Source organism: Saimiri boliviensis, chromosome 2 (assembly GCF_048565385.1).
Source record: "Saimiri boliviensis isolate mSaiBol1 chromosome 2, mSaiBol1.pri, whole genome shotgun sequence".
NCBI lineage: Eukaryota > Metazoa > Chordata > Mammalia > Primates > Cebidae > Saimiri > Saimiri boliviensis.
The window spans coordinates 46,300,719-46,328,276 of record NC_133450.1 but is presented as its reverse complement, the minus strand read 5'-3'; the positions used below and the strand labels follow the sequence as shown (position 1 = coordinate 46,328,276).

Genomic DNA, 27,558 nt, shown 5'->3' with positions numbered 1-27,558 from the left:
AACTCCTTGTTCTGTTCCTTCTCCCCTTCTTACTAGTGCACTTGACTAATCAAAAAAAAAAAAAAAAAAAAATTAAGGTAAAATATGCCATGAAAGGCTGGGCAAGGTGGCTCATGCCTGTAATCCTAGCACTTTGGTGGCCGAAGTGGGCAGATCATGAGGTCAGGAGTTTGAGAATAGCCCGGCCAACATGGTGACACTTCATCTCTACTGAAAGAACAAAAATAATAATTAGGTGGATGTGGTGGCGGGTGCCTGTAACCCCAGCTACTCAGGAGGCTGAGGCAGGAGAATCATTTGAACCCAGGAGGTGGAGGTTGCAGTGAGCCGAGATTGCACCATTGCACTCCAGCCTGGGAAACAAGGAGAGACTCAGTCTCAAAAAAAAAAAAAAAGAAAGAAAAGAAAAGTGAGGCCAGAACCTGTTTTCCAGTGGCTGTGATTGGGTTGGTATTACGAATTTTATAGTAATTCCTTGACAGAACTATACTATCACCTTGTACGAGACAGTAGGATTGTGTGATCTACTCACAGTGGCTGTCGTCATTTTGGACTCCAGAATGGGAAGACTTGTCTGCCACATCTGAATGTACTAACTCAAAGAACTCCAGGAGACATTACTGAATCCAGGAAATACAGTCAGGGCAGCCATACTCCTAGCACAGAGTCAGGTGCTGAACAGGCGAGGAGAGCCTTTTGGGAATTGATCTTGCTCTCTGGCCTGGTGCTACATGTCTCTGGAAGCTGGGCAATGAATAATATCTTTGACAAACCAAAGTGAGATGAAGCCTGTTGCGTGTGTATGAATCCGCTAGGCCTTCTGACACACCAGTCTTTTTTCTCAGCTTTGTGGTCAGCCTTTTGCCTCACCCAGACCCCATCCTGTTCCAAGTCAGGGAAATGCCCCTAGTAGGAAATTGAGTGAATGAGCAGGATGTGACCTGTGATGAGGCAGCTCCCAGACCTGGCCTGGTCCCTGAGTCAATGAACTACTTCGAGCGTTCAAAGGAAGTCCTTCCGCCCATTCACTACTTCCACTGCCTCTTCTGTCACCTCTGTTGTCCCTCCCTACCCAGGTGTAGGTCTTTGGGAGCAGGGAGCTGTTTTTCTCCTCCTCTAAGCCACAAAGGAATAAGGGACTCTGGGGGCAAATGGCCTCAGCATGGAGGTGGGGGAAGCTGCTCCTGGGGGATGCCAGTGACTGCCCTGGCCAGGGGGTGGCCAGTGATCTTGCGGTGGAGCCCCTGGGGCCAGGACTAGTGGCAGGGCAGGACAGAGGGGGCTGGGTCTGACTGGGGAAGGCTAGCCTGGAAGTAGCTGAGCCATCGGCCCTGGGCCAGGGTGGAAAATATGTGTGTGAGCTCAGTTGGAAGGTGGCTTCTGGCCAGTCAGCCCTGCCTCCCTTCCAGGCCCTGGCTGCCCAGCCCCTTGCAGGCGGCCTCCAGTCTCCACACTTTCACAAGACTGAGGGAGGAGGGCAGAAAATCCCAGGGCTGGGGCTAGGTGTGCAGACTTGAGCTCTTAAAAGAGGTATACTCAGATTTGGGGTGGTAGGTAGGAAGCAGGCACAGGAGCCACAGGACGATGGAACAGCCTTGGCTGGGGTTTCCTTGGAACCTTTGGGAATGGGTGCAACCCCTGAAGACCTCCAACCCCCAGGCCCTTGCACACAGACATTCACCAATCCCACCTTCCCTTAGCTGCTGCCACTGTCTCACTCCATCCCTTTGGCTTTTGAGTCTTGGTGCCACCTTCCTTCCCTCAGAGTACAGCTCCTGTCTCCAAGAAGGGATGTGATGGGCTGGCAAAGTGGGGTCCTTTTCCCTCTGCACTCCTACCCGCCAGGATATTGCTGCACAATAAGCAAATACATATGTGCTGACAGATCCCCAGAACACATGCTACTGTGAAAACACCCAGCTACACAGGGTCCACGCTGGAAGAGACACCCGAGAGATTGCCAGGATCTACCAGTACAGAAAAGGAAACAAATGCATTGGAAAGACCCAGGTTTTATTTATTTTATTTTATTTTATTTTTTTTTTTTTGAGACGGAGTTTTCGCTCTTGTTACCCAGGCTGGAGTGCAATGGCGCGATCTCGGCTCACCGCAACCTCCGCCTCCTGGGTTCAGGCAATTCTCCTGCCTCAGCCTCCTGAGTAGCTGGGATTACAGGCACGTGCCACCAGGCCCAGCTAATTTTTTGTATTTTTAGTAGAGATGGGGTTTCACCATGTTGACCAGGATGGTCTCGATCTCTCGCCCTCGTGATCCACCTGCCTCGGCCTCCCAAAGTGCTGGGATTACAGGCTTGAGCCACCGCGCCCAGCAAGACCCAGGTTTTAAAGCTGAGCTGACAAGATGTGACACTGACCAAGTCATTTATCTTTCTGGTCCTCAGTTTCCTTATTTGTAACATCGGGACAATATTAGTGCTTGTGTCATTGTGTGTTATAAGGACCTCAGCAAATGTTAGTTTCACCATTGTTGGAAGGGAAGGAGGAATACAGAGGGGAAAGAGACGACTGGAAAGTCTGTCAGATTGTGGGGAGAAGGGGCCCTGGGGAGGGACAGTGAAGAACCGGCAGAGCTAGCCAGATTGTGTTTTGGGGTCTCGAATGGTGTGGGGGTGTCTCTGTGCCCAGTCTTCTCTCCTCTAGAGGTCCCAGCTCCTCTTAGATCTTTCCTTTCCTTCCCACTGACCCAGCGCCTGGCTGGCAGCCCTGGAGTCATGGGCCCAGCTGGTGCCAGGAGTCCTATAGAAGGAGAGGTGATGACAAGGGAGTTTGTGGCCCCCCTTCAAATGTGTGGGGTGCAGTGGTGGGCAGAGTGCTGCCCCTCCTTGGCCCTTGCCCCCAGGCCAGCGTCTCCTTAGTACCAGCTTTCCTGGGTTCTGCCCAAACCTCCTTGCAGATTCCCCTTGGCTCCCTCCTGGCTGCTCCAACTCACAAGTGCTGCTTTCGAATAAAGGAAATTGGAACCATAGAAACTGGGTCAGGCCCAATGGACAAATCAGGGTAAGGCCAGTGAAAGCAGAGTTTGCAGGTCTTTCGGAAGCCACAGGGCCCTCTGCTCTCCCTTCACCCCAGCCTGACCTGGCAGTTCACTCAGTGGGAACTTGTGATCACTAAGGCACCTCCCAGGTTCCCCCGGCAGCCTCACTGGGGTGGGTCTGGCAAGCCCAGGCACGTCAGAAGCACGGGACGCTGCCGCCTCCACCCCAAAATTCTCTCTGCTGGTGAAGCTTGTTTTTTTAAAGCCAGTCAAATTTAGCGGGGGATTGCGGGGGTGGGGGTGTGAGGTTTATGAGCCCATCTTCTACCTCTTCCCCCTTTGTCTCTGGTCCTCCATTCCCATCTCTCCCCCTTGGCTCCAGAGAGCATCTTGTGATTCCAGAATCAGGGCCAAACAATTTCCTCGTGATGGGGAAACCGCACTCCAGCTTGGGAGCCCTAGGCTCCCCCTCCTCTTCCCTCTGGCAGTCCCCCCCATCCCAGGCTCCTCCACTGGCTCCAGCTGTGTTTTGCAAAACTCCCACTGGATAACATCTGTAATTGCCTCCAGATGTGGACCACGAAAACACAGAGGGGCCATGAGCTCATCTTTGAGTTCCTCGCCACACGCACAGACCCTACCACCCTCAGATGCCCCTGACTTCCCCTGCCACCTTCTCAAGGTCCCCATCCCCTCCAGTAAGTGTGGTAGGGAGTTGGTGTCCAACTCCACCGAGATACAGACTCTGCCAAACAGCTGTTGTTAGAGGAGGCGCATAAGGCCAGGCATAGGGTCAGGGTTCCTGGCAGGCAGGAAGGTGGGGTACCCCTTCTGCCAAAGCAATCACACTAACTAGCTCTGAATAGCAGCTGGATAGAGTGACTGACATAGTTGGAGCCAGGACTCTTTGAGGCAAGCAGCAGAGGGGGCCTGGGCTGGAGCCCAGGGTGGGTGGGCTGGGTGGAGGCAGGAAGGGAAGGGGGGTGAAAACAGGGGGCTGCTCTCCTCCAGCTGAGCTGACTCAGCACTGAGCAGGCTCCTCCCTCCAGGCTGGTTTCAGAGGAAGGGTGGGTAGATAGCCTGGGAACCCTGTCTGGGGCAGCAGTTTCTAAGGAAAGAGGAAGGAAAGCCTTGTTGTTTTGCCCTTCTAACCTGACCGTCGTGGTTCTTCCGGGCAATTGGGATGAGATCTCTGGCCAGACGCAGGCTGCTCCTAATAGGCCAGCAGCAACACCTTTCTCTCTTTCCCCCAATTTCCTTCTGTCTTAGCAGTGGAGCCTCAGGCCTGGAAGAGGCTTCTTAGGTCCTGAGGGCTTGGATGAAGGACCTGCCACTGAGCCCAAGGCTGTGTATGATGATGGGAATCCCCCTGCCTCTGGCAGACAGGCAAGAGGAAACTAAGGGTCTGCGGGTGGATCACAGGACAGGGTAATGCAATTTAGGAAGATTTTCCAAGTGGCCTAAGCTTGACCACTTCCTCTTGTCTCTGAGCTTTGAATCTCAAGGCTGCCTTTTTTTTTTTTTTTTTTTTTTTTTGAGACGGAGTTTCACTCTTGTTACCCAGGCTGGAGTGCAATGGCACGATCTCGGCTCACCGCAACCTCCGCCTCCTGGGTTCAGGCAATTCTCCTGCCTCAGCCTCCTGAGTAGCTGGGATTACAGGCACGTGCCACCATGCCCAGCTATTCAAGGCTGCCTTTTAAGCCAGGTGGTGGGAGAGCAGCTGAGCTCCGTCAGCTACCCCGCTGTGCCCAATGGGTATGCCCTGCTCCCCAACTCTAGCACCTGAATCCCTTTAGTCCACTAAGAATAAACGTACTCCTTTATAAAAAATGCCAAAGCCCCACTTCACAGAAAACGCTGCTCATGATGCATGCCCTCCCCTCGTCCAGCTCCTCTCACCCACAGCCCATCACCCTCTACAGAGCTCAGCCACACAAGGAATGTGAAACACGATTTATTCTTTATGGAAAGGTTGAACAAGGTCAAAATTGTCCTTAGAGGGCACCGACCCAGCCCCGCCCTGCAGGTTCCTGGGGTCAGATGGCTCTGCCCCCCGCCCCCACCCCTCCCCATGCCCCTTGTTAACAAAAAGGAACGATTTGAATGCAATTCATATATAATAATTATAATAAAAATATACATTAGGCTGGGCATGGTGGCTCATGCCTGTAATCCCAGCACTCTGGGAGGCTGAGGTGGGCCGATCACAAGGTCAGGAGTTTGAGACCAGCCTGACCAACATGGTGAAATGCCATCTCTACTAAAAAAGTAATACAAAAATTAGCCAGGCATGGTGGTGCTCGCCTGTAATCCCAGCTACTCAGGAGGCTGAGGCAGGAGAATCGCTTGAACCCAGGAGGCGGAGGTTACAGTGAGTCAAGATCATGCCACTGCACTCCAACCTGGGTGACAGAGCAAGTGTCTCAAAAAAAAAAAAAAAAAAAAAAAAAAAAAACATTAAACAAAACAAAAACACGAACAAGACAGAAATCTAGCCGAACTGCCAGCACCGTTTACCCCATTTCCCACACCCCATTCCCCACCCCCCACCGACATCCCTCTCCTCTTGCTCCCTCCACTGGGTCTCACTCTCCCAAGTCCCCGGTACCATGGCCACCACCTGTGGCCCAAGGAGACTTAAATGGGTGGGCTGGAGGGGGAGCTAGAGGGCAGGCCACCCGTGAGACAGGCAGAGGGATGCTGGTACCAGGGAAGCTCCGGCCAAGCCTAAGCGAGCCTCAGCTCCTGCCCCTCGCTGAGGTGGTGAGCAGGCTGGGACAGCGTGGCCAGCCAGGCCCTGCGGCCTCTCATCAAGGCGCTCGTGACTCCTATGTGTGTCTTCTCTGCTCCTTTCTCTGGGCTGCCCCACCCTTCCCCTCCATGCTGCCTGGGCAGGGAGGACAGGGACCAAGAGGAGCAAGTATGCCTTCCTCAGGGTCCTTCCTGAGAGCTCAGCAGCCTACCCTGTGGCCCCCTGCTTGGCTTGGCCTGGCCTGCCTGGCCCCAGCCCCCCAGTGCTGCTGGACATCCTTATTTTCCCTTTTGGTTCCATCCTGCCCCCTCTGGCTGCTCTGCCCTTGGGCCTCAGCCCCAGCTGCCTGAGTTTGGGCAAGGTTCTTTCTCTGTGGCCTTCAGGGTCACCCCCAGGGCTCTGATCTGGGCCTTTCCCCCTGGCCTCACTGTACCCTGACAGCTGCACCCCTGGTTTCAGCTCTTCTAACTGTGAAAGCCCCATCCAAGGCTAACAATCGAGAGGCATAGGGCTGCTAAGGGCTTCTTCTGCCCCATTAGTCCCCAGTGGCTCAGGCTCCTTCCTTGGAGGCTCTCTGGGGTAGGTGAGGCAGAGGCAGATCTCCGAGGAACTTGATTAAGCAATGAAGACCCTCTCTAAGTTTTCCTCCCAAGGTTTTAGGGTGGCTGGGCAGTCCCCACCCCCTCACACTGTCTCAGGGTCTCTACTCCCAACAAGATTAGATTCCTTTTAGCCATTAGAGTAGTGAGAGGCTGCCAATTGGGTACACCTGGGGCTTTTAGGGCTGGAGTGCCCAGAGCCTCCTGAGGTCAGAGTTCAGAGGTTAAGATATGTCAGGGGATGGAAAAGGAGCAGATGACCCCATTTGACCTTTACCAGCGAGGTCCGAGGGTCCTGCCTTCAAGTGCAGAGCCCCCAACACATTCAGATGGGACTGGGCAGACACAGAGCTACAGGGTTCCGCTGAAGGGCAGAGGCTGGAAGCGGGCCACCCGCTCACTCAGCCCTCAGGGGACTCATCTAGAGAAAAGGCAATGCCTGGGCTGCGGGGAGGGGTCAGCGGGAGGGAGGCCAGCCAGGGAAAAGAAAGAAGCAAGGAGGCTTCAGGGAGAGGACTCGGGACGGTGAGAGCAGCCCACCCACCACCACCTGCTGCCACTGGCCTTCAGAAGCAAAGTCCTTGTGGTAGGAGTGGGCAGGCCGGGGGTGGGCGTCAGACCTTGTCCAGCAGGGAACGCTGGCAGTAGAGCAGTCGCCTGGGGGTCCCATGGCGTCTGAAGAAGAAGATCGCAAGGCCCACTGCCAGCACCAGGAGCAGCAGCAGCACGGGCAGCACCACGGCAGCTGTGCTCACTGCCCCGCTGCCCTCCTCGTCCATCTCGATGATGATCACCTCTGTCTCCTCTTCAGTCCCCCCATCTGGCCGGCCTCCTGACGGGCAGCCCATCCAGTCCCGAAGGGCTGACTTGGGATAGCCCGGTTCCACCTTCAGCTTCTGGTTGTTGAATTTCCAGTATTTGTTCCCCTTGTAGAAGTAAGTGAAGACTGGAGGGATGAATCAGAAGGAGGTAAGGAAGCAATGAAACGTTGGGGAGGAGCCAAAGAGAGGAGGGGAGCGAGGACGCTCTGTTAATATGAGGGGAGCTGAGCTCCCCTTCACCTTCTTGAGCATCAGCTTCCTCAGCTGTAAAATGGGGGTGCTTATGGCTGGGCACAGTGGCTCACGTCTGTAATCCCAGCACTTTGGAAGGCTGAGGTGGGCAGATCATGAGGGCAGGAATTCGAGATCAGCTGGGCCAGCATGGTGAAACCCCATCTCTACTAAAACTACAAAAAATTAGCCAGTCACGATGGTGGGCACCTGTAATCCCAGCTACTCAGGAGGCTGAGGCAGGAGAATTGCTTGAACCTGAGAGGTGGAGGTTGCAGCGAGCTGAGATCAAGCCACTGCACTCCAGCCTGGGCTACAGAGCAAGACTCCATATTAAAAAAAATGGGGGTGCTTATAGTACCAGGGTGGAAGGTGGTAGGGATGAAAGGGCGCCACACATGGAAGCACCTAGCCCAGCGCCTGGCATGTGGTTTATCATCACCATTGTTTTCCGCACAGCACTCCCTGAAGCTTCCTTCCCACTCTTCCTCAACTCCCTATTCCCATCCTTCTCTCGGTGACACCTTCCCTTGCCCCTCTCACCTTCATCGCTGCCCATGAATGTCCCTCTGGGAGACTCCGGGATCCCTTCCCAGACTTTAATGTTCTTGGGGTACTCGCTGTCCACTGCCCTGAGCTCCTCGTTGAAACGGTAGTACCTGGGGAAGGAGAAAGGAAGGGTAGTGGCTGGACACAGGGCATGTCTTCAGTGGGTGGCAGGACCCAGACTGAAGTCACCAGTGAGCAAAGGATAGCTCTGTGGACAGGGTGGGGACAGGGGTTTTGAGTAATGAGGGCCTGCTGCTGAAAGTGGCGGAAGGTGGGGGTGGAAGGGAGGGCCCAGGCTGCAAGGAGCCACCAGCAGCCCTAATGACAGTGCCTGGCTGCTGGGGCAGAGGCACAGAGCTGGGGACAGGAGGCGTCAAATGACCAGGTCTGAAATGACGACCCGGTCACATCCCACTCACACGGTGACCAAAGGAGGCTGCCCATTTCTAGGCAACAGCGGAGGCGCAGCCAGCTCCTTCTCCAGGGAAGCATCTTGGGGGTAAAGTGGGTCTTTCTCCAGAACTCAGGGAATTTGGGGTGGTGGTTTCTGAGGGAGGCCTGGGATTAAGGGATTGAGGTTTTACTTGTTTCCCCGGAAGAAATAGGTCTTTCCATTGGGCATCCAGAAGAGAGCAGCATCAATCCTGTCGGTAGGCAGCCCTCGGCCCAGCTCCTTAATGTGTTTGGGGTAGCCAGGTTCCAGGGACGCCTCATCAAACACCCAATGTTTGTCTCCTGGGGAGGAGAGGAGGGAAGTATCTGGGTTCAACTTGGGCTCTAGGGACTTTAGAGGAAATCAGTTCCTCTAGGGAGACCCCCCTCACTCCCAAAGCTAAAGTAGAGTGCTTGGTTACCTTTGAAGAAGACGAACTTGCCATCCTTCCTTTCATAGGCAGTGTTGATGGATGCAGGCAGGCCCCTCCAGAATTGGCCAATGGGCAATGGATATCCATCCATTACTTGGTTATTCCTCACCCGCCAGAACCAGCGCTCCTGGAAGCCAGTCAATGCAGGAAGAGTCAGTCCATTACGTCTTGCGGTTTAGATATCTGACTCAGTCCCCAAAGCTCCCCCACTGCCCTTTGTTCCTCAGTTTTAGTTTGCAGTCCAGCTGTTGCCATTCCCACCCAGCCTCCGTACCATAGAGCCCTTTTGCCTCCCAAACCAGCCCACTTCTTCCTACCTTGAAGACAAACATCTCCCCTCGGAGCATGGCCACAGTGTCAAAGTTCCCATCACAGATGTTGGGCCCATAGGTGGGTTTTTTAGGCTTATCAGGAACAGAAGGCCGGGAGGTGGTCCAGGATTGAGGGGGCATCTTGGTGGGAGACCCTGACTCACTCCCTGGGGCAGAAAACACAAGGGCACTTCAGACTTAGGAGGAGAGCAGGCAGGGAAGGGCCGACAGATGGCCAGACAATACCCTTGGAAGGGTGTGGACGGGCTTCTAGGGGAGGCTGGAGCAACCAACTGGGAGACAACAGAAAAGGCGGGCTCAAAAGTGGAGCCGAGAGAGGCAGGCTTAGGTTGGCAGGGGGCAGCGCAGAGTGTGTAGGGCATGAAAGAGGGGCAATGCGAAGACCAGGAGAGAACAAGGAGCGGTGGAGGGAGCAGGCATGGGTGTAGACTACTCGCCATAAAGTTGCTGGATGCCCTGGCGGTCATCATCAGGCAACACAAAGTTCTCTGTGTCCATCCACTGGTAATAAGGTGCCATGATGGCCGAGGGGTCATTGGAGTGCTCGAGCCCCAGGGCATGGCCTAGCTCGTGCACAGCCACCAGGAAGATGTCATTTCCTGGAGGGATGGGGACAGTTATGATGGCAGCCTGAATCCCTTCCCTCAGGCTCCCTGCTTCCCCACCAGAGGCTCTGGTTTCACTTCCAAGCCTGCTGCCCATGTTTTTAAACCAAAGTGACCAAATGCTGATGTCCAGCTTTATATCTGGCACGTAAGGCACAGAGCCAGTCAGCAAGCTCCTCTGGGTGGAGGTGAGGGAGTGCTTGCAGGCAGGACCCCCATCCCAGGAAGACCTGTGTTAAGGGAAGTCAAGGCCCTTTCTAGTCCTCAGTTTCTCCCAGGAGTTAGACATGACATCATCTGGAAAAGTGGGTGACCAGGATGCTTTGAAGTCCTTGACTGGAAAGCCAGTGAGTGAGTGAAAGGCGGAACCAGATGTAAACAGCCCAAGACAGGACTCCTGTTTTTGTCGGAAGTTAGATCAGAAGATCTTTGTGGACCCTTCTAGCCCCAAGATTTTGGGAGGAGGGAGGAGAACCACCCCTACAAATGACTGTTGGCTTTTTCCAGAGTAAGTTCCAGGGATACTTTGCTCACCATCCAGATTCGCATTCCCGAGAGTCCAAGGCTCAGCAGAGTCAAAGTGGGTGTCCCCTCCAATGTTTGGTCCTGGGAAGTAGGCATGGGCCAGGAAGCCGCCCTCACCATCGAAGGGTGAGCTGTCGCCATGGAAGCCCTCGGCAAAGAAGATCATGATGTCGGCCTGCTTCTCATGGCCCTCACGGATGTAGGCATAGGGCACTTCACGGAAGCGCAGTGATGTGGCGCTCTCCCACACTCGGATCGCCTTGCGAATGGCCTCGTAGGTGGCGTACTCACCCACCTTGGGGGTGTAATTCTGGATGCTGAGGTCCAGCCACGTGGGGAGAGGATGGGGTGTGTTAGGATAACGAGGGGCAACATTCTCCTTCCCTGCACTCTCCCAGGTCTGACTGCGCTGCCCAGCCACCTCTGCCTGACCCAGCTCTTCCTGCTGCCTCGTGCACGACCCCTCTGCTTCGAGAACAAGGGATCCTCAGGCTTTGGCTCTCTAGCATTGGGGTGCACCCTCAATGGCTGCACCTCTCTTCAGGGTGACAGCCATTTTCCTCCCCACTCTCAGGGACACTTCCCAGGAACTGAGGGGAGTAGGACAGGAGGTCTCTGAGTCTCTGCAGAAGCACAATGGATAGGGAACAATAACCAGATGTGAGAAAGGTGGCTTGCCTGTTGGACTCACCAGAAAGTGATTTCATTATGTTGCCATTTGATACTCTGGATGGCGTAGCGCTTCCTTCGAACATTGGCCTTGATCTCAGCCCCAAACTTGTCTGGAACACCACATCGGGGGCGCCTCATGGCCCTGGAGTGAGTTAGGGTGTGAGGATTGGGGTCAGTGCAGTGTATGAAAGAGAAAGGTCTCTAGCATCTGTGATGGGTGAGACTTGCTGTGTGTCAGTGTGGGGAAAGGCCAAGGTTATGAAGTCAAGGTGAACATGAGAGGGTCAGGATCGGCATGTGGGGATAAGGTATGGGTGGCACAAGCCAGGCATTCAGGTAGGAACATCTCTGGCGCCGGTGTTGTCAGTGGCTGCTGGCAGAACTCCTGCCAGGGTCTAGCACTTACTTTACGGTGTCTGCATCAGCTTTGCCTGTTACTCGCAAGCCGTAGAACTTCTGCATGGCAGCGATGGCCTCTGAGAATGACTTGGGTGAGCGCTGTGTATGGGTACGTAGGTCCCCAGGAGGCAGGTAGCCATACTGCTGTAGCCAGGCCTGTAGGGAGAGGGGTATGGCTTACAGTGTCCCCACCTGGCCCATGGGGTGTCTCTACCTCCCCCACAATGCTTGGCCTACAGCCTTTGCTTGGTGAGGAAAGGCCATTGGGCTCTCAGCTTTCCTGAACTCTGGCCCAGGCCCCAGTAGGGCTTGTCCCCTCGGGTCTATGGGCCCAAACAGACTTTTGGCTGTAGCTTTCTTGAAAATGAGAGCCCTGGTGGTTTAATGGAGTTCTGAGATGTTTTCTTGGAGCTGTGATTCTTTCTAGCAGTTTTCTCCTTCATATCAGCATTCTTGCAAATACAGTATGTTCCAGCTGTGCCCATGATGGGTGGGGAGGAGTGTTGACAGGATGAGTGAGCTCTACTATTGGGCTTGACATGAAGCCCTCCTGGAATGGGAGTGCCATGTCCCCAGGACCCTCACAGCTTTTTAGAAAGATCTTTTTAGAAAGGACAGAGGCCAGGCGCGATGGCTCATACCTGTAATCCCAGCACTTTGGGAGGCTGAGAATGGTGGATCACCTGAGGTCGGGAGTTTGAGACCAGCCTGGCCAACATGGTGAAACACTGTCTCTACTAAAAATACAAAAATTAGCTGGATGTGGTGGCAGGTACCTAGAATCCCAGCTACTCCGGAGGCTGAGGCAGGAGAATCACTTGAACCTGGGAGGTGGAGGTTGCAGTGAGCCGAGACTGCACCACTGCACTCCAGCCTGGGTGACACAAGACCCCGTCTCAAAAAAAAAAAAAAAAAAAAAAAATCCAATTTTGGGGGAAAGAAATAAGGAAAAAAAAAAAAAAAAAAAGAAAGGAAGGCGGAAAAAGAGCTAGCACTACAAGGAGAAACTGGGGACTTGGGATGTGGTAAGAGGTATGGTCCAGCTGGAGCCAGGATCCTGCCACTGTCCTTATTCAAGCAGCATCTGGCCTATGGCTTGGAACCTAAAGGCCCATTTAAGATTCTCAGCAGAGGAAGTGGGAGATAGCGGTGGAAGAGGAGACCTGGTGACTGTATTTTATTTCAATTATGTTGTGAATTGGTTAGAATATAAATGCCGGCATATTGCCTTAAATTAAATTAATGTTAGGTTTTTGATGTTTGATTAAAAGGTACACACACTGCAAAGCCCTGTTGAGGAGAAAGTCAGCCTTTATTGTAAGAACAATGGAGTTTTTTCCTAAACTCTTAAAAGTAAAACAAGCCAGGCTGGGCATGGTGGCTCATGCCTGTAATCCCAGCACTTTGGGAGGCAGAGGTGAGCGGATCACCCAAGGTCAGGAGTTGGAGAACAGCCTGTCCAACATGGCGGAAACCCTGTCTCTACTAAAAATACAAAAATAAACTGGGCATGGTGGTGGGCAGCTGTAATCCCAGCTACTCCAGAAGCCAAGGTAGGAGAATCACTGAACCTGGGAGGCCAAGGTTGCAGTGAGCAGAGATTGCTACTGCACTCCAGCCTGGGCGACAGAAAGAGACTGTCTTAACAAAAAAGTTGCCGGGTGCGGTGGCTCAAGCCTGTAGTCCCAGCACTTTGGGAGGCCGAGGCGGGAGGATCACGAGGTCAGGAGATCGAGCCCAACCTGGTCAACATGGTGAAACCCCTTCTCTACTTAAAAAAAATACAAAAAATTAGCTGGGCATGGTGGCTTGTGCCTATAATCCCAGCTACTCAGGAGGCTGAGGCAGGAGAATTGCCTGAACCCAGGAGGCGGAGGTTGTGGTGAGCTGAGATCGCGCCATTGCACTCCAGCCTGGGTAACGAGGGAAAACTCCGTCTCAAAAAAAAAAAAAAAAAAAAAAAAAAAGTTAAACAAGCCAAGTTATAAATGAAATATGAAGATGCTTGTATTCTTTTGTTTTTTTTCCTTTTTGTGGAGAACGGGGTCTTGCTATATTGCCCAGGCAGTTCTCAAACTCCTGGGCTCAAGCTATCCTCCTGCCTCTGCCTTCCTAAAAGCTGGGATTACAGGCATAAGCCACAGTGCCCAGCAATGCTTGGATTCTTTTATGGGAAGAAGACATCACCCAGATAGCTCTAGTCCCTGGTCCAGCTTTTCTTTCTTTCTTTTTTTTTGAGATGTAGTTTTGCTCTTGTTGCCCAGGCTGCAGTGCAATGGTGTGATATTAGCTCACCACAACCTCTGCCTCCCGGTATCAAGCGATTCTCCTGCCTCAGCCTCCCGAGTAGCTGAGGTTACAAGCATGCGTCACCATGCCTGGCTAATTTTAGTAGAGATGGGGTTTCTCCATATTGGTCAGGCTGGTCTCAAACTTCCGACCTCAGGTGATCTACCTGCCTTGGCCTCCCAAAGTGCTGGGATTATAGGTGTGAGCCACACTGTGCCTGGTCCAGCTTTGTTTTCTTAGGGAGTTTGGGAAGGGGCTGCAGGTTGCCCAGGATGGGAGCTTGGAGGGGAGATGAGGGAGGCTGCTGTTATGTGCTGCATCCCCTATCCAAGGTCGTCAGGATGGATCTCCACATGATCCTTCACCCGTGGGCCCAGGCCCTGGTGATGGAGCAGTAGTCTTGCATGGAGACTAGGGGTGACTCAAGAGCAGCTGACTGGGGACCTGAGCCCACAGGGGCAAGAATTGCAACATGGTTCTGGGAAGTGATCCCCCAACGCTGATGGGAGCTAGACCCGAAATGTAAACAACCCAGCCTTTTCCCGGCCAACAGTTCTAGCTGGAACAACCCTAGTACCACCAAGCTCTGAGGCTCTGAGAGCCCCCTCCTCAGGGGAAGAGGAAGGGGTGACATTTAACCTTTGGTATACCAGAGGGGAGCCAAGCAGGGCACTCCACTCCCAGGCTGCTCTCAGGGAGCTGCAGGCTCGCCCTGACCTGTTCTGGCTGATGCCACCGCGGGTGCCTGGGGAGGCGTGCTGTGGCCTGTGCTTCCCTATGCCTAACTATGCAGGAAATATCCTTTGCCCCTAGCCTCACCTGTAGGATAAACACACCCAGGCTTACGACCCTGGGTTAGGGAGCAGCTGCTTCAGGACTTGGGGAAGGATGGGAGTGTTCTACTTCTGGCGCTAGAAAGCAGGAGGACTGAGGCCAGGCCCCCTCAACCCACAGAGAGCAAAGCTGAGAGAATTCACCTAGAGTAGAGACAGAAGGGAGGGCAGCACAGAGGTGCGGAGAATCCACATCCAGGATCTTTGGGGGAAATCCCCTCTGGAATCTTTCTAGAAGTTAGGCGGGTCTAAATATTCACACCCACAACCTCCACCCCATACCCTGGGGTGAAAAATGAAGGCTTAGTCAACTGAGAGACTTCCCTGGAGTCCAGAGAGCCACAAGGCCTGGAAAGGAAGTGCCCCCAACCCTCTCCTCCCCCCAGGCCTAGGCAAATTTCTTTCCTCACAGACTATGAGGTCGAAACCACAGAAGAGAGGACTCTTGTGTCTGCGGCTGGGTGGGAGGAAGGGCCCAGCGCCAGACATGCCAAAGGGAGGAGAGGGCTGTCCTGGAGCTGGTGCAGGACTTTGGAGGCCTGGTGGGAGGGACCCGGCTGCATGAGGCCTGCACCACCCCAGCTTTCCCTCCACACTGGCATGGAGAAAAAAGCAACTATGTTGGGTCAAATAACTCAGTTGGCTGGCTTTGTCTTTGTGAATGAGAGATGCAAGGTATCCCCCTAGGAGAAAGTTAACTGAACACCTCCCACCTTGGCTTAGGAGCCCTGTGGAGGGTGGGGAGACCTCCAGCTCTGCAGTAGGCCCTGGATCCTAGCCTCAGGAGCTGCTCCCCCCTCCCTTCTAGAAGCAAATGGTGATTCTGGCACTGGGACCGCCCATGACCCACTTAAAACGGAGCCAGCGCTGCCGCCCCTCTGGGCCAAGCAGCGCAGGGGAGGGAAAAAAGGCAAGGCAGTAAAGTTGGCGGTGGGCAGCTCCCCAGATGCCAGGCTCGTTTTGTTAGGGGCGCTCCCTTCTAGGTCTCAGAGGAAGAGTCCAGGCTGATAGTCCTGAGAGGCTGACAAGAGGGTGACTCCTCCTCCCGGCAGTCAGTCAGGCTCAGCCTTCAGCCCCAGGGCAGGTTTTTACTCTCCCTGGTCTCAGAGCACTCCGTGTTGCATCTTCTACCACTATCCTGGGGCCATACTTCTCCAGTCGGCCCCAGACCCTTTCAGGGACAGAGAGAGAAGAGAGTATTCTTTCCAGAGAGTTTTCTCCGGAGTGGGACCAGGGCGGAGGAAGCCAAACCCAGACGCCATCCCCTTTCTGGGGCCCTTCCTGGCCCCTCCCGACCGCACCCAGGCCCTTGCCAGGATGAGTGGGTTGAGATGGCCCAAAATAAGAAGCTCATTAAATCCGTCTCCCACCTTCACCCCAAAATAAGAGAGACAGAGGAAAAACCTCCTCAGACAACTCCCACGCAGCTTCCTCTGGGGACCGGTGGGCCACCGTCTGGGCCGGGGCGTATTGAGGGGTTGCCCAAGCCAGCCGCGGGGACGTGTGAGGGCGTCCCGGGCGGGACCCTCTCCCCACTCCCCAAGTGATGCCCCCAGGCTCCCTGCAATTAACACAGAAAAACAATTAACAACAAAATAGGCCCGAAGGCGCCGACGAGGGTGGGGATAGGAGGCGGCGGCGAGGAGCGCCCGGCTCACAAGGAGAGCTTTGTGTGCACAGCAACGCGGCCAGCTGCCGGCGCTGCGACCCTCGACGCCAGGGATGCGGGTGGGGACACAGCGGGGTCCTGTCGGGAAGACGGAGGCTGTGGTCCTGGCCTCCCGGCCGTCCACCCTCGACCCCACCTGGCCGCAGACGCGTCCGAGGAGGTCCTGGGCCGCCCCGGGAGGCCGAAGCACCCATCGGAGGGCGAGCGCTGGAGAGCCGGGAAGTCGAAGAAACAACAAACTCTCGCACATGACGAGGAGCCGGGACTGCGCGGGGTTTGAGCGGAGTCCAAATGTTTATCAGGCGGTTCCAGAGCTGAGCGCAGAGCCCAGGGGAATTGGGGAAGGGGGAGTCCGCCCCAGCTGTAAAGTTCTTCCAAGGAATGGAAAAAAGGAATGGGAAAGAGATTCGGCGGCGCAGGGGGTGGGGGCAGCTGGTTGGAAGCGGGCAAAAGTTGGATCGATCTGGAAGTTTGGAGACGAAAAGGAAAATGAAAGGGAGGGGGAATCCTGCGGGCCCGAGCAGCCGAGATCCCAAGAGCCCTCCTCTCCAAATAGGGGCTGTCCCCTTGGAGACCCGCGGGCTCGCCTCCTGGCGGGCACGACTCCGGGAAGGGCCGGGGGAGCTCACTTACTTCGGGGCTGAAGCTGCTGCTTTGGGACGAGCCGAGGGACGCGAGCGCAGTGCCGAGCGTGAGCAGGGGGAGCAGAAGACAACGGGAGGGTCGTGGGACAGGAGACATTGTCCGTGACCGCCGGGTCAGCTGGGCAGTGCGGGCTCCGCGGTGGGGCCCACGCCCTGGGGTCGCACCGTCACTCCCTGGGGGCGCCTTTGTCTTCGGTAGGCACTGAGTTTGAATTCCTAGAGCGCTGTCGACTTGGAGTTAAGGCGATTGTTCCTAAAAGTGCCTGTTTGCTCTTCTCTTTAGCGTTTTTGGATCTTCTTCTGCTTAGTCGGCGAACTGGGGTCTGGATCCCTCTCTGGCTCTCTCCTCTGGTCCCTCCCTTCTCCCGCAGCCTATCCTCCGTCCCCGCCCCCCCAATGCCCTCCTTTCCGGGTTGGGGACGTGGTAGTCAGAATCCAATTACAACTATTGCCTTTTTGTGGTGCAGAATGCCATCTGCAGGGGTTGAGGCTACAGTGGACAGCAGGGGGCTGTAGGGGGACCCAGGGAAAGGATGTGGGAGATTTTCTCCCCATAAGCGTATTTTTGGTGGATTGATTCCTCTGGTATTCAGCATTTATCGTGTCACCTAAGGGTGGGAATTATTGGGGGGTACGTGGCTAGCGTCAACAAGGAGCTCAGATTGTGAGATGGTGGTGATGGTGGGGTCTTCTTCCATGCCCATGAGACCTGCATTGAGAGAAGGGGCCTGTTTATTAATAGTTGGGGGGTTATCTCCTGGGCCCTGTAGACAACTGTCTATGTCCCTCCCTCTGCTGCTAAAAAATCCAAACTATAACAAACCCCACAATCATACTAGATCTGTGGCTCTATCCTTGTAGAAAGACGAAGGTAATTCCTTTGTTATTGTCATTTGTAATGTGGCTGTTCCTTTAATTGGAACATACTGGGAGGAAAAGGCTACAGGGCCATGGGATCTGGGGGAAGGCAAATCAAGTTGAGTGAAATTATTGTAAAAGAAGGGATTGGGAGTTGGGATGCCAGGGTTCCACCTCTACACTGAAAAAGGAGGCAATTCTTAAAAGAGTTCCTTTGGGACTTATTGGACTCAAAGCAAAAAAGGTGGAGGTATGTAGGGAAGAGGGCAGGATAAAGCTGACGGTGAGAAAGGGAGGCAAAAGAGAACTATATAGATTTGGAAAAGCAGCACAACATAGCAGGAAAAGTGTGGGAGACAGAAAACTCGACCATCAGCGAAATCTAAGATCCAAGAATTGCATTTGGTCAGGGAGAGAGGAAAGAGGTTGGTGAGGGTTGGGGGGGAGGAAGGGAGAAGAAAGAAAAGGAATAAAGTGTGGACAGAAATTAGGTCAGGTAGGAAGCTCCAGAAACCCTAAGGATTCAGGAAGTATCGCACTTTTTTTTTTCCGAGATAGAGTTTCACTCTGTTGCCCAGGCAGGAGTGCAATGGCGTGATCTCGGCTCACTGCAATCTCTGCCTCCAGGGTTCAAGCGATTCTCCTGCCTCAGCCTCCTGAGTAGCTGGGATTACAGGTGCCCATCACCACGCCCGGCTAATTTTTGTATTTTTGGTAGAGAAGAGGTTTCACTATGTTGGCCAGGATGGTCTTCATCTCTTTTTTTAATTTTTTTTTTTTTGAGACGGAGTTTCGCTCTTGTTACCCAGGCTGGAGTGCAATGGCGTGATCTCGGCTCACCGCAACCTCCGCCTCCTGGTTTCAGGTAATTCTCCTGCCCCAGCCTCCTGAGTAGCTGGGATTACAGGCATGTGCCACCATGCCCAGCTAATTTTTTTTTTGTATTTTTAGTAGAGACGGGGTTTCACCATGTTGACCAGGATGGTCTCGATCTCTTGACCTCGTGATCCACCCGTCTCGGCCTCCCAAAGTGCTGGGATTACAGGCTTGAGCCACCGCGCCTGGCCTGGTCTTCATCTCCTGACCACGTGATCCACCCGCCTTGGCCTCCCAAAGTGCTGGGATTACAGGTGTGAGCCACCAGCCCAGGCCAACTATTGCACTTTTGTGGCAGAATGGAAGTCTAGTGCTCAGTATTGTAATGAAAACAAAGGTATTTTGTCCTCAGATTCATGATCAATAAAATGAAAAGCTTCTCAGGTCCTGTGGAGCCTCCAGGTTTGTGGGAGGTATATCGTATGTGTTACTAAACAAGCACCTCGGGCTGGGCGCGGTGGCTCAAGCCTGTAATCCCAGCACTTTGGGAGGCCGAGGCGACGGTGGCGCGTGCCTATAATCCCAGCTACTCAGGAGGCTGAGGCAGGAGAATTGCCTGAACCCAGGAGGCAGAGGTTGCGATGAGCCAAGATCGCGGCATTGCACTCCAGCCTGGGTAACAAGAGCAAAAAACTCCGTCTCAAAAAAAAACAAGCACCTCCTCCATAGTGACCGAGGGCTGAGCCCTTCTGTAGGACTTTACTACACAAATGGGTTGGGAAGCACAGGCCCCTCTTCAATCAATCTCTGGAATGCAGTCAGAAGCATGGAGACCTCGGAACCCCACTCTTGGCAGAACATGGAACACTCAGGTATGGTTCTTTCCACATCAGCCTTCCCAGTGAGGGTAACCTCCCGGACCACGTATCTGAATCTTAGGAATCCTAACTGACACCAGATGCTTGCCAAGAAAGGGATCTTTCATGTTCACAGAACAGCTATTTCTCAGTTGGGCCAGTCATATGGCCTACAAAGGAGGAGGTAAAATTTTTAAAAGCCAGACTTAGCAGAACTGGAATGGAACCAGGGATAAAGGCCTAGGCCAAGCCTCCCAGGCAGTAATCTAACAGCTTGTTCTTGGTGTCCCAGCTCTTTTGCTCTGAAGACAGATGGGGAATGTAAAGGCTGCCTTCTGGCTGGGATGAGGCATCTAGGTGATAGAAAAGAAATCCAGAAGGCTGGGCACAGTGGCTCACGCCTATAATCCCATCACTTTGGGAGGCCGAGGCGGGTGGATCACGAGGTCAAGAGATCGAGACCATCCTGGTCAACATGGTGAAACCTCATCTCTACTAAAAAGACAAAAAATTAGCTGGGTATGGTGGTGCGTGCCTGTAATCCCAGCTACTCAGGAGGCTGAGGCAGGAGAATCGCCTGAACCCAGGAGGCGGAGGTTGCGGGGAGCCGAGACCGCGCCATTGCACTCCAGCCTGGGTAACAAGAGCAAAACTCTGTCTCAAAAAAAAAAAAAAAAGAAAGAAAAAGAAATCCAGAGTGCTCGCTTCAGCAGCACATATACTAAAATTGGAACGATACAGAGAAGATTAGCATGGCCCCTGCGCAAGGATGACACACAAATTCGTGAAGCATTCCACTTTTTTTTAAAGTAAAAAAGTAATAATAGCCGGGCGCGGTGGCTCAAGCCTGTAATCCCAGCACTTTGGGAGGCCGAGGCGGGTGGATCACGAGGTCAAGAGATCGAGACCATCCTGGTCAACATGGTGAAACCCCGTCTCTACTAAAAATACTAAAAATTAGCTGGGTGTGGTGGCGTGTGCCTGTAATCCCAGCCACTCGGGAGGCAGAGGCAGGAGAATTGCTTGAACCCAGGAAGCGGAGGTTGCGGTGAGCCGAGATCGCGCCATTGCACTCCAGCCTGGGTAACAAGAGCGAAACTCCTCCTCAAAAAAAAAAAAAAAAAAAAAAAAAAAAAGTAATAATAATAATAACTAGAAAAGAAATCCAGAGAGAGGCTGAGGAAGGGAGGCAGGAGTTGCTTTTTATTGACTTGGCCTCTTCAGTGAAGCCCCTTTGGGTTTAAGAACATTTTTCTGCTTCCTTTCTTCTTGCAGCTTCTGCTGCTTGAGCTGCCATGCCTGTAATCCAGTGTCCATTTCCTGTGACAGCAGTACAACTCGCCTCTGAAAGACAGGAAAACAGTGCGGATAATGTCTGGGGGGCTAAGTGCTCCACTATATATCCTTTCACTCACAAATTCAGAGGTTTCGTCTGGAAAATGGCACTGCTGACTCCCCAGTGGGAGCAAGTGCTGGCTTGGGAAGCAGAGGGAGAGAGCAAAATGTGCAGCAGGATGTCTACTACTGGGTTCTGCCCTGGGAGTGCCCCACTCTGTTCCTCCCGTCTCACAGTTCTATTAAAACCTTTGGCTGTTATTAATACAACTCTGCACGAGGGGTACATGTTTGTTTAGGTGCAACACAGCTCAAGACAAATTATGATTTAAATGCTCTCCTTCCAGTTACACACAGGTAGCCCTGGCTGGTGCTTTAGCCACTCACTGCAAACTTCTCCCTTTCAGCTTTTCTTCGAAGCTGGCCTTTCATTGGGGGAGCAGGGCGGCCATCTACAAGTAGAAGTGAGAGAAAAGCAAGTGTTAGAGATCTTGTGCAAATACTGTGATAGGAATAAGGCAAGAACCAATCTCTAGCTTCTCTCTTCCATTTCATATACATTATAGCTTAATTATCCTAAAATATGTCCCTCATCTTCAAGGGTGAGGTATGATAACCCAGGATAACCCAGAATAAGCTTGTAGGCATATTACTGCTTTATTTCACTTAACTCTCGTTAGCTTTGGGGGTCCTCTGCAATGCGGAATCTACTGTTTTATCTTCAGAAACTCTTAAGCAATGTAATTGCTATATATATATATATAAACGAACTATATATCTTTGCTAAATTCCATCCTACTCCACAATGAAATGCCCTCTTTTCCTTTTCTTCCAGCCAAATCTTTACCCTTAGGTCCATTCAAATCCTAACTTTCCCAGAAACTCTTTTCTAATCTCTTCAAGTCTACCAGGCTTTTCTTCTGAAAGAAGTGGTGATTATTTAATACTCACCTATTTGCCTTGGGACACTTACTATACATTTTTTAGTGTTATTTAGCTACCTCAGGTCCTTTTGGAAAGGGGCAGAATATTGAAATACTATTATTATTGTTATTTTTGAGACAGGGTCTCACTCCGTTGCCCAGGCTGGTGTGCAATGGCATGATCCCAGCTTATTACAACCTCTACCTCCTGGGCTCAACCGATTCTCCTGCCTCAGCCTCCTAAGTAGCTGGGACTATAGGCACCCATGGTGCCTGGCCCTGAAATACTATTACTTAATTTTTAAAATGTCCACGCTTTGTCCCAGCTAAACTTTAAGTTACTTGGGTCAGGGACTGTGTCGCTAGCTTTTGCTATTCATAGTATAGTGTAGGCACATAAGCATGTTAATAAAAATCCAGAAATATTTGCTGATTTGCTGAAAACATGCAGTATTTGACCCAAGTAGTTTATAGTGGAGATGAGGAAAAAGGACACTTATTTTCTGCAAAGAAACAGTGAAAACTCTGCCTAAAAGTTTGAAGGCAAGACAGAGAAGAGATGTTATTTTATCAGGAAGGAGAACCAATATTGTGTATGCGGTGTGCTTTACATTGCTTGTTTCATTTTGTCCTTATCAGAACTATATGAGATGGTTGTTCTTTTACAGATATGAAAACTGAGACTAAGATAAAATTAAGTAACTTGTCCAAGACCACAAAATTAGCAAGAAGGGAAGCCTGGATTAAGAATAAGGTCCATAGGCTGGACGTGGTGGCTCACACCTGTAATCCCAGCACTTTGGGGGGCTGAGGTGGATCACTTGAGCTAAGGAGTTCAAGATTACCTTGGGCAACTTAGCAAGACCGTCTCTACTAAAAGTTAAAAAAAAAAAAGGCAGGAATGGTGGTGTGTCTGTGGCCTGTGGTCCCACCTACTTGGGAGGCTGAGGTGGAAGGATTGCTTGAGCCCAGGAAATCAAGGCTGCAGTGAACTATGAGCATGCCACTGCACTTCAGCCTGGTTGACAGGGCAAGACTCTATCTTAAAAAAAAAAAAAAGGAGGCCGGGCGCGGTGGCTCAAGCCTGTAATCCCAGCACTTTGGGAGGCCGAGGCGGGTGGATCACAAGGTCGAGAGATCGAGACCATCCTGGTCAACATGGTGAAACCCCGTCTCTACTAAAAATACAAAAAATTAGCTGGGCGTGGTGGCGCGTGCCTGTAATCCCAGCTACTCAGGAGGCTGAGGCAGGAGAATTGCCTGAGCCCAGGAGGCGGAGGTTGCGGTGAGCCGAGATCGCGCCATTGCACTCCAGCCTGGGTAACAAGAGCGAAACTCCGTCTCAAAAAAAAAAAAAAAAAAAAAAGGCTGGGCGCGGTGGCTCAAGCCTGTAATCCCAGCACTTTCGGAGGCCGAGGCGGGTGGATCACGAGGTCAAGAGATCGAGACCTTCCTGGTCAACATGGTGAAACCCCGTCTCTACTAAAAAATACAAAAAATTAGCTGGGCATGGTGGCACGTGCCTGTAATCCCAGCTACTCAGGAGGCTGAGGCAGGAGAATTGCTTGAACCCAGGAGGCGGAGGTTGCGGTGAGCCGAGATCGTGCCATTGCACTCCAGCCTGGGTAACAAGAGTGAAACTCCGTCTCAAAAAAAAAAAAAAAAAAAAAAGGCCGGGCGCGGTGGCTTAAGCCTGTAATCCTAGCACTTTGGGAGGTCGAGGCGGGTGGATCACGAGGTCAAGGGATCGAGACCATCCCGGTCAACATGGTGAAACCCCGTCTCTACTAAAAATACAAAAAATTAGCTGGGCATGGTAGTGCGTGCCTGTAATCCCAGCTACTCAGGAGGCTGAGGCAGGAGAATTGCCTGAACCCAGGAGGCGGAGGTTGCGGTGAGCCGAGATCGCGCCATTGCACTCCAGCCTGGGTAACAAGAGTGAGACTCCGTCTCAAAAAAAAAAAAAAAAAAAAAAAAGAGAGAGAAAGACAGACTCAGGTACAAGCTGAGTGCAGTAGCTCATGCCTGTAATCCCAGCATTTTCGGAGACAAGACTGGAGGATCGCTTGAGGCCAAGAGTTAAAGACTAGCCTGGGCAATATAGCAAGACCTCATCTCTATGAAAAAAAAAAAAAAAAAAGAAGAAAAGAAGCAGGTACACCTAATTCCAGAGTCTTTCCAATAGTCCATACTACTACAAGGACATGCCAGGCTTCCTACAGTAAATAACAAGTAGAAAAAATCTGTACTATCATCCTCAGTTACCAATCATCCAATTAAGCAGGATCATATTCCTAAAGAACAACAATATGGTATTAAATATTCAGATCTCTGTATTGTCAAAGAGGACTGGCCGATGTTCTAGTCCTATGATCACGGGCAATTCACGAGGCCTGAAATTTCCTACTTGTAAAGTGGAGTCTCATAAGGAGAGTGGGGAGTAGCTTCAATTTCTCTAAAGTCCCTTCCTTCTAGGGCTAATATCTATTCTCCCTCTCTCTTTTCTAAGTATAGGGAAAAGGCCTCCCTTCTGAATGGAGCCTGCCATCCTGTCTTCATCCCTCTGAGACGCTTATTATCTGCAGCTTTTCAAAGAGCTCTCCCTGCATTTGGTACCAAATACTGAAAATTCACTAACCACACAGAAGAGTGGTTCTTGATTTTAAAATATCATATCTCCCTTTGAAAAACATAGAGGTCTTGTCACTCTCTTCTACCCTGCCTGCCCGAAGTCAGAATTATCTCCTGCTTATCTCCATAAGGCAAGACTGTTTAGCTTTACTTTCCTTAGTGGAAGTGTAATCTACAAAATAACAAGAGGGCTTCTTTCCCAAATTCCGTTTTCCAAATAAAAAGTTCAACACTTTTGGACGGGCGCAGTAGTTCACGCCTGTAATCCTAGCATTTTTGGAGGCCCAGCGAAGTAGGCGGATTACGACGTCAGGAGTTCGAGACCAGCCTGGCCAACATGGTGAAACCCCGTCTCTACTAAAAATAAGTTAGCCAGACATGGTGGCAGGCGCCTGTAATCCCTGCTACTCCGGAGGCTGAGGCAGGAGAATCGATTGAAACCGGAGGTGGAGGTTGCAGTGAGCCGTGACCGCGCCACTGCACTCCAGTCTGGGCAACAGAGCGGGACTCCATCTCAGGGGGAAAAAAAAAGTTAAACACACACACACATATACACACAAAAGTTAAACACTATTTCCATTCGGACATGACCCCATTTTGATAACCCCTGCTCCCCGTCCAGGGGCGTTCCCTCTGAGTGAAAATCTCCCCAGGGGAATTAACTGTCAGATCAGCGCTCACCCGCATAGGACCAGTCTGGGAGTTCTGTAAGGGGCCCGTAGCCGGAGGGGTTGGCAGACAGTCCCTGCCTGGGTGGAGAAAAACAGATTTGTGAAGACCTAGCCCAGCTTCTGGTGCCCCAGGTCCCCTCATCCCAGCACTCACTGGAGTCGCCACTGGCTGCCCGCCCAAGCGGCCGCGCCGCAGTGCAGCCTCCGGACACCTGCTGAGAAAACAGAGCAGAGTTGGGGAAGAGGCAGCGCAGCCGGCTCGGGGGTCCTGTGTCCGTTCCCAATGAACCCCCGAGTCCACGGTCCCTATACCTACTCACCCAAGAGAAGATCCCTTAAAGCAGCCATGCTGAGTCGGAGTTGCCAGAGTTGCCGGAAGTGGGCGTGGCCTCGGTGGACGCGCGCGATGCTATAGGGGAAGCAGGAAGTAGCCAGCTTGAATCTGGTTTTTTAATCACGGGCTCCGCCATCTTGGGTCATCGTACGGAAGGAAGGACAAAACTGCCCTCCAGGATTTTGAGGTAGAAACGAATTGTCGTTAAGCGCATGCATTCTCAATGATGGTCCCATGCTCAGTGGAAGTTGTGTCCTCCCGGATTAAGCCGTTCTGAACAGTTCCCACAGCCTCCCCACAGCAGTGTCTAGTCCATCGAAATTGATATTAATAATAACTTTGATCTCAGAGGAGTAACATCCGTTTCATTCTACAGATCCTCGCATCACTGTAACATAGTTTTCCTAGACTAAGAGAAGTTATCAAATCGAGTTAATCAGAAATTGGGCCAGCCTGGGCAACATCGCAAAAACTCCCTCTATAAAAAAAATGAAAAAATTAGCTGGGTGTCGGGGCGCACGCCTGTAGTCCCAGCTATTTGGGAAGCTGAAGTGGGAGGATTGCTTGAGCCTAGGAGGCTGGAGGCTGGAGGCTGCAGTGAGCAGACATCACGCCACTGCATTCCAGCCTGGGTGACAGAGCGAGACCTTGTCTGAAAAAAATTCCATATGGCAAGTGCTGTATTATTAGGCGTAGGAGATTCTATGGAGAACAAAGTCAGACATCAATATCCTGATAGAACTCCCGATATAAAAGAAACAAGACAATCAAATGATCACATACATTGATATTTTTGAGTGCTGGGAATGGACGTACATGTTGTTTGTGAGTTTATAGTGTGAACTTGATTTAGAGTAGGCCATCAGAGATGACTTTCCTGAGAAAGAGGTATTGTATTGGAGCTAAGATGTGACATTCCATTTTCATAAGTGCTACCACGACACATTGCCTAATATTATCCTTGCAGCAACCTTGTGAGGTAGGTACTAGTAAGTGGCAAACCCAGATCTGTGACTCCCCTCCTTTTATCACTTGCTATTCAGTACAGTACTGTCTTGGAGAAGTCATTTATCCTTCATTTCCCAATTTTAAAAATGCTTCATATGAGGCCGGGCGCGGTGGCTCAAGCCTGTAATCCCAGCACTTTGGGAGGCCGAGGCGGGTGGATCACGAGGTCGAGAGATCGAGACCATCCTGGTCAACATGGTGAAACCCCGTCTCTACTAAAAATACAAAAAATTAGCTGGGCATGGTGGCTCGTGCCTGTAATCCCAGCTACTCAGGAGGCTGAGGCAGGAGAATTGCCTGAACCCAGGAGGCGGAGGTTGCGGTGAGCCGAGATCGCGCCATTGCACTCCAGCCTGGGTAACAAGAGCAAAACTCCGTCTCAAAAAAAAAAAAAACAAAACAAAAAAAAACCGCTTCATATGTTACATTTGTGAAAATGATCTGAATGTGATAATGTGAGTGAAAGTGCTTTATAAATCCTGAAACTCCTACAAAAGAGCCCATTAACTGTATGCCAGGCGCGAAAGGAAAATATCTTGGGCCTCTTCAAGCTGGGAACCTGGGAACCACTCAGGGCAAATCTGCCTCCAATTCTATTCAAAGTCATCTATCTGCTCACAGAGATAGATGCATATTCTGATGATCTCTTCTGGAAATATTTACCAGAAACTCAAAATAATGCAAATATCTGTCTCTCTCCTATGTGTGACCTGGAAGCCCCCAGGGGGTGCGGGGGGCATGGGGGGAATCTTTCTTTGAGCTCTCTCTGCCTTTCTGGAAAGAACTCTTGTCTCCCTAAAATGCATAAAACCAAGCTGTTCCCAGACCACCTTAGACACATGTCTTCAGGACTTCCTGAGATTGTGTCACTGGAGCGTCCTCTACATTGGCAAAATAAACTTTCTAAATTAACTGAGACCTGTCTCAAATTTTCAGGATTCACATTTTGGTAACCACAGGGGTATTCTGAGTGGAAATGCCCTTGACCTTTAAAAAAAATCTCCTATTGGCTGGGTGTGGTGGCTCATACCTGTAATCCCAGCATTTTGGGTCAGGAGTTTGAGACCACCCTGGCCAACATGGTGAAACCCCATCTCTACTAAAAATGAAAAATTAGCCAGGCGTGATGGCGCACACCTGTAATCCCAGCTACTTGGGAGGCTGAGGCCAGAGAATCGCTTGAACCTGGAAGGCAGAGGTTGCAGTGAGCCAAGGTCATGCCACTGCCATTGCACTCCAGCCTGGGCAACAGAGTGAAACTCTTTCTCAAAAAAATAAAAGAACTCTCCTGGCCTGCTGGGCGCGGTGGTTCACACCTGTAATCCCAGCACTTTGGGAGGCT

The 27,558-nt window shown here is 51.9% G+C and overlaps 2 protein-coding genes and 1 non-coding gene across 4 annotated transcripts; 1 reads left to right on the top strand and 2 right to left on the bottom strand.

Moving 5' to 3' along the window:
- Positions 1 to 5,433: 5,433 nt before the first annotated feature.
- Positions 5,434 to 17,152, bottom strand: MMP14 (matrix metallopeptidase 14). Its single transcript, XM_074393208.1, has 10 exons — positions 16,773 to 17,152; positions 11,356 to 11,504; positions 10,969 to 11,091; positions 10,287 to 10,594; positions 9,581 to 9,746; positions 9,133 to 9,289; positions 8,804 to 8,942; positions 8,534 to 8,684; positions 7,944 to 8,059; positions 5,434 to 7,294 (listed from the first exon to the last, which is right to left on the bottom strand). The coding sequence occupies exons 1-10, from the start codon at positions 16,878 to 16,880 to the stop codon at positions 6,963 to 6,965; spliced, it is 1,749 nt and encodes a 582-aa protein (XP_074249309.1). The 5' UTR covers positions 16,881 to 17,152; the 3' UTR covers positions 5,434 to 6,962.
- A 2,859-nt stretch (positions 17,153 to 20,011) lies between these two features.
- Positions 20,012 to 20,118, top strand: LOC120364065 (U6 spliceosomal RNA). Its single transcript, XR_005579418.1, has one exon. It is a non-coding gene; the product is annotated as a U6 spliceosomal RNA (small nuclear RNA).
- Positions 20,119 to 20,495: 377 nt separating this feature from the next.
- MRPL52 (mitochondrial ribosomal protein L52) lies at positions 20,496 to 25,258 on the bottom strand. 2 transcript variants are annotated; one of them, XM_003924337.3, is made up of 5 exons: positions 25,195 to 25,258; positions 25,029 to 25,089; positions 24,885 to 24,952; positions 21,037 to 21,101; positions 20,496 to 20,658 (listed from the first exon to the last, which is right to left on the bottom strand). In XM_003924337.3, exons 1-5 carry the CDS (start codon positions 25,220 to 25,222, stop codon positions 20,518 to 20,520), a joined length of 363 nt encoding a protein of 120 aa, XP_003924386.1. In that variant the 5' UTR covers positions 25,223 to 25,258; the 3' UTR covers positions 20,496 to 20,517. The 2 variants fall into 2 exon arrangements, with proteins under 2 accessions (XP_003924386.1, XP_010333366.1); XM_010335064.2 differs by having other exon boundaries at positions 25,029 to 25,086.
- Between the last annotated feature and the right edge of the window lie 2,300 nt (positions 25,259 to 27,558).

Bases quoted from the DNA above. Each gene is read 5' to 3' on its own strand.
- MMP14 (XM_074393208.1), bottom strand. From the start codon at position 16,880: ATGTCTCCTGTCCCACGACCCTCCCGTTGTCTTCTGCTCCCCCTGCTC. The intron at 8,685-8,803 runs GTAACCAAGCAC...TCTCCTCCCCAG, and splicing joins CAAGTTCGTCTTCTTCAAAG to GAGACAAACATTGGGTGTTT. The intron at 8,060-8,533 runs GTAAAACCTCAA...CTCCTTCCCCAG, and splicing joins TATTTCTTCCGGGGAAACAA to GTACTACCGTTTCAACGAGG.
- MRPL52 (XM_003924337.3), bottom strand. From the start codon at position 25,222: ATGGCTGCTTTAAGGGATCTTCTCTTGG. The intron at 24,953-25,028 runs GTGAGTGCTGGG...TTCTCCACCCAG, and splicing joins GGCAGCCAGTGGCGACTCCA to GCAGGGACTGTCTGCCAACC. The intron at 21,102-24,884 runs GTGAGCGCTGAT...TTCTACTTGTAG, and splicing joins CCCAGACTGGTCCTATGCGG to ATGGCCGCCCTGCTCCCCCA.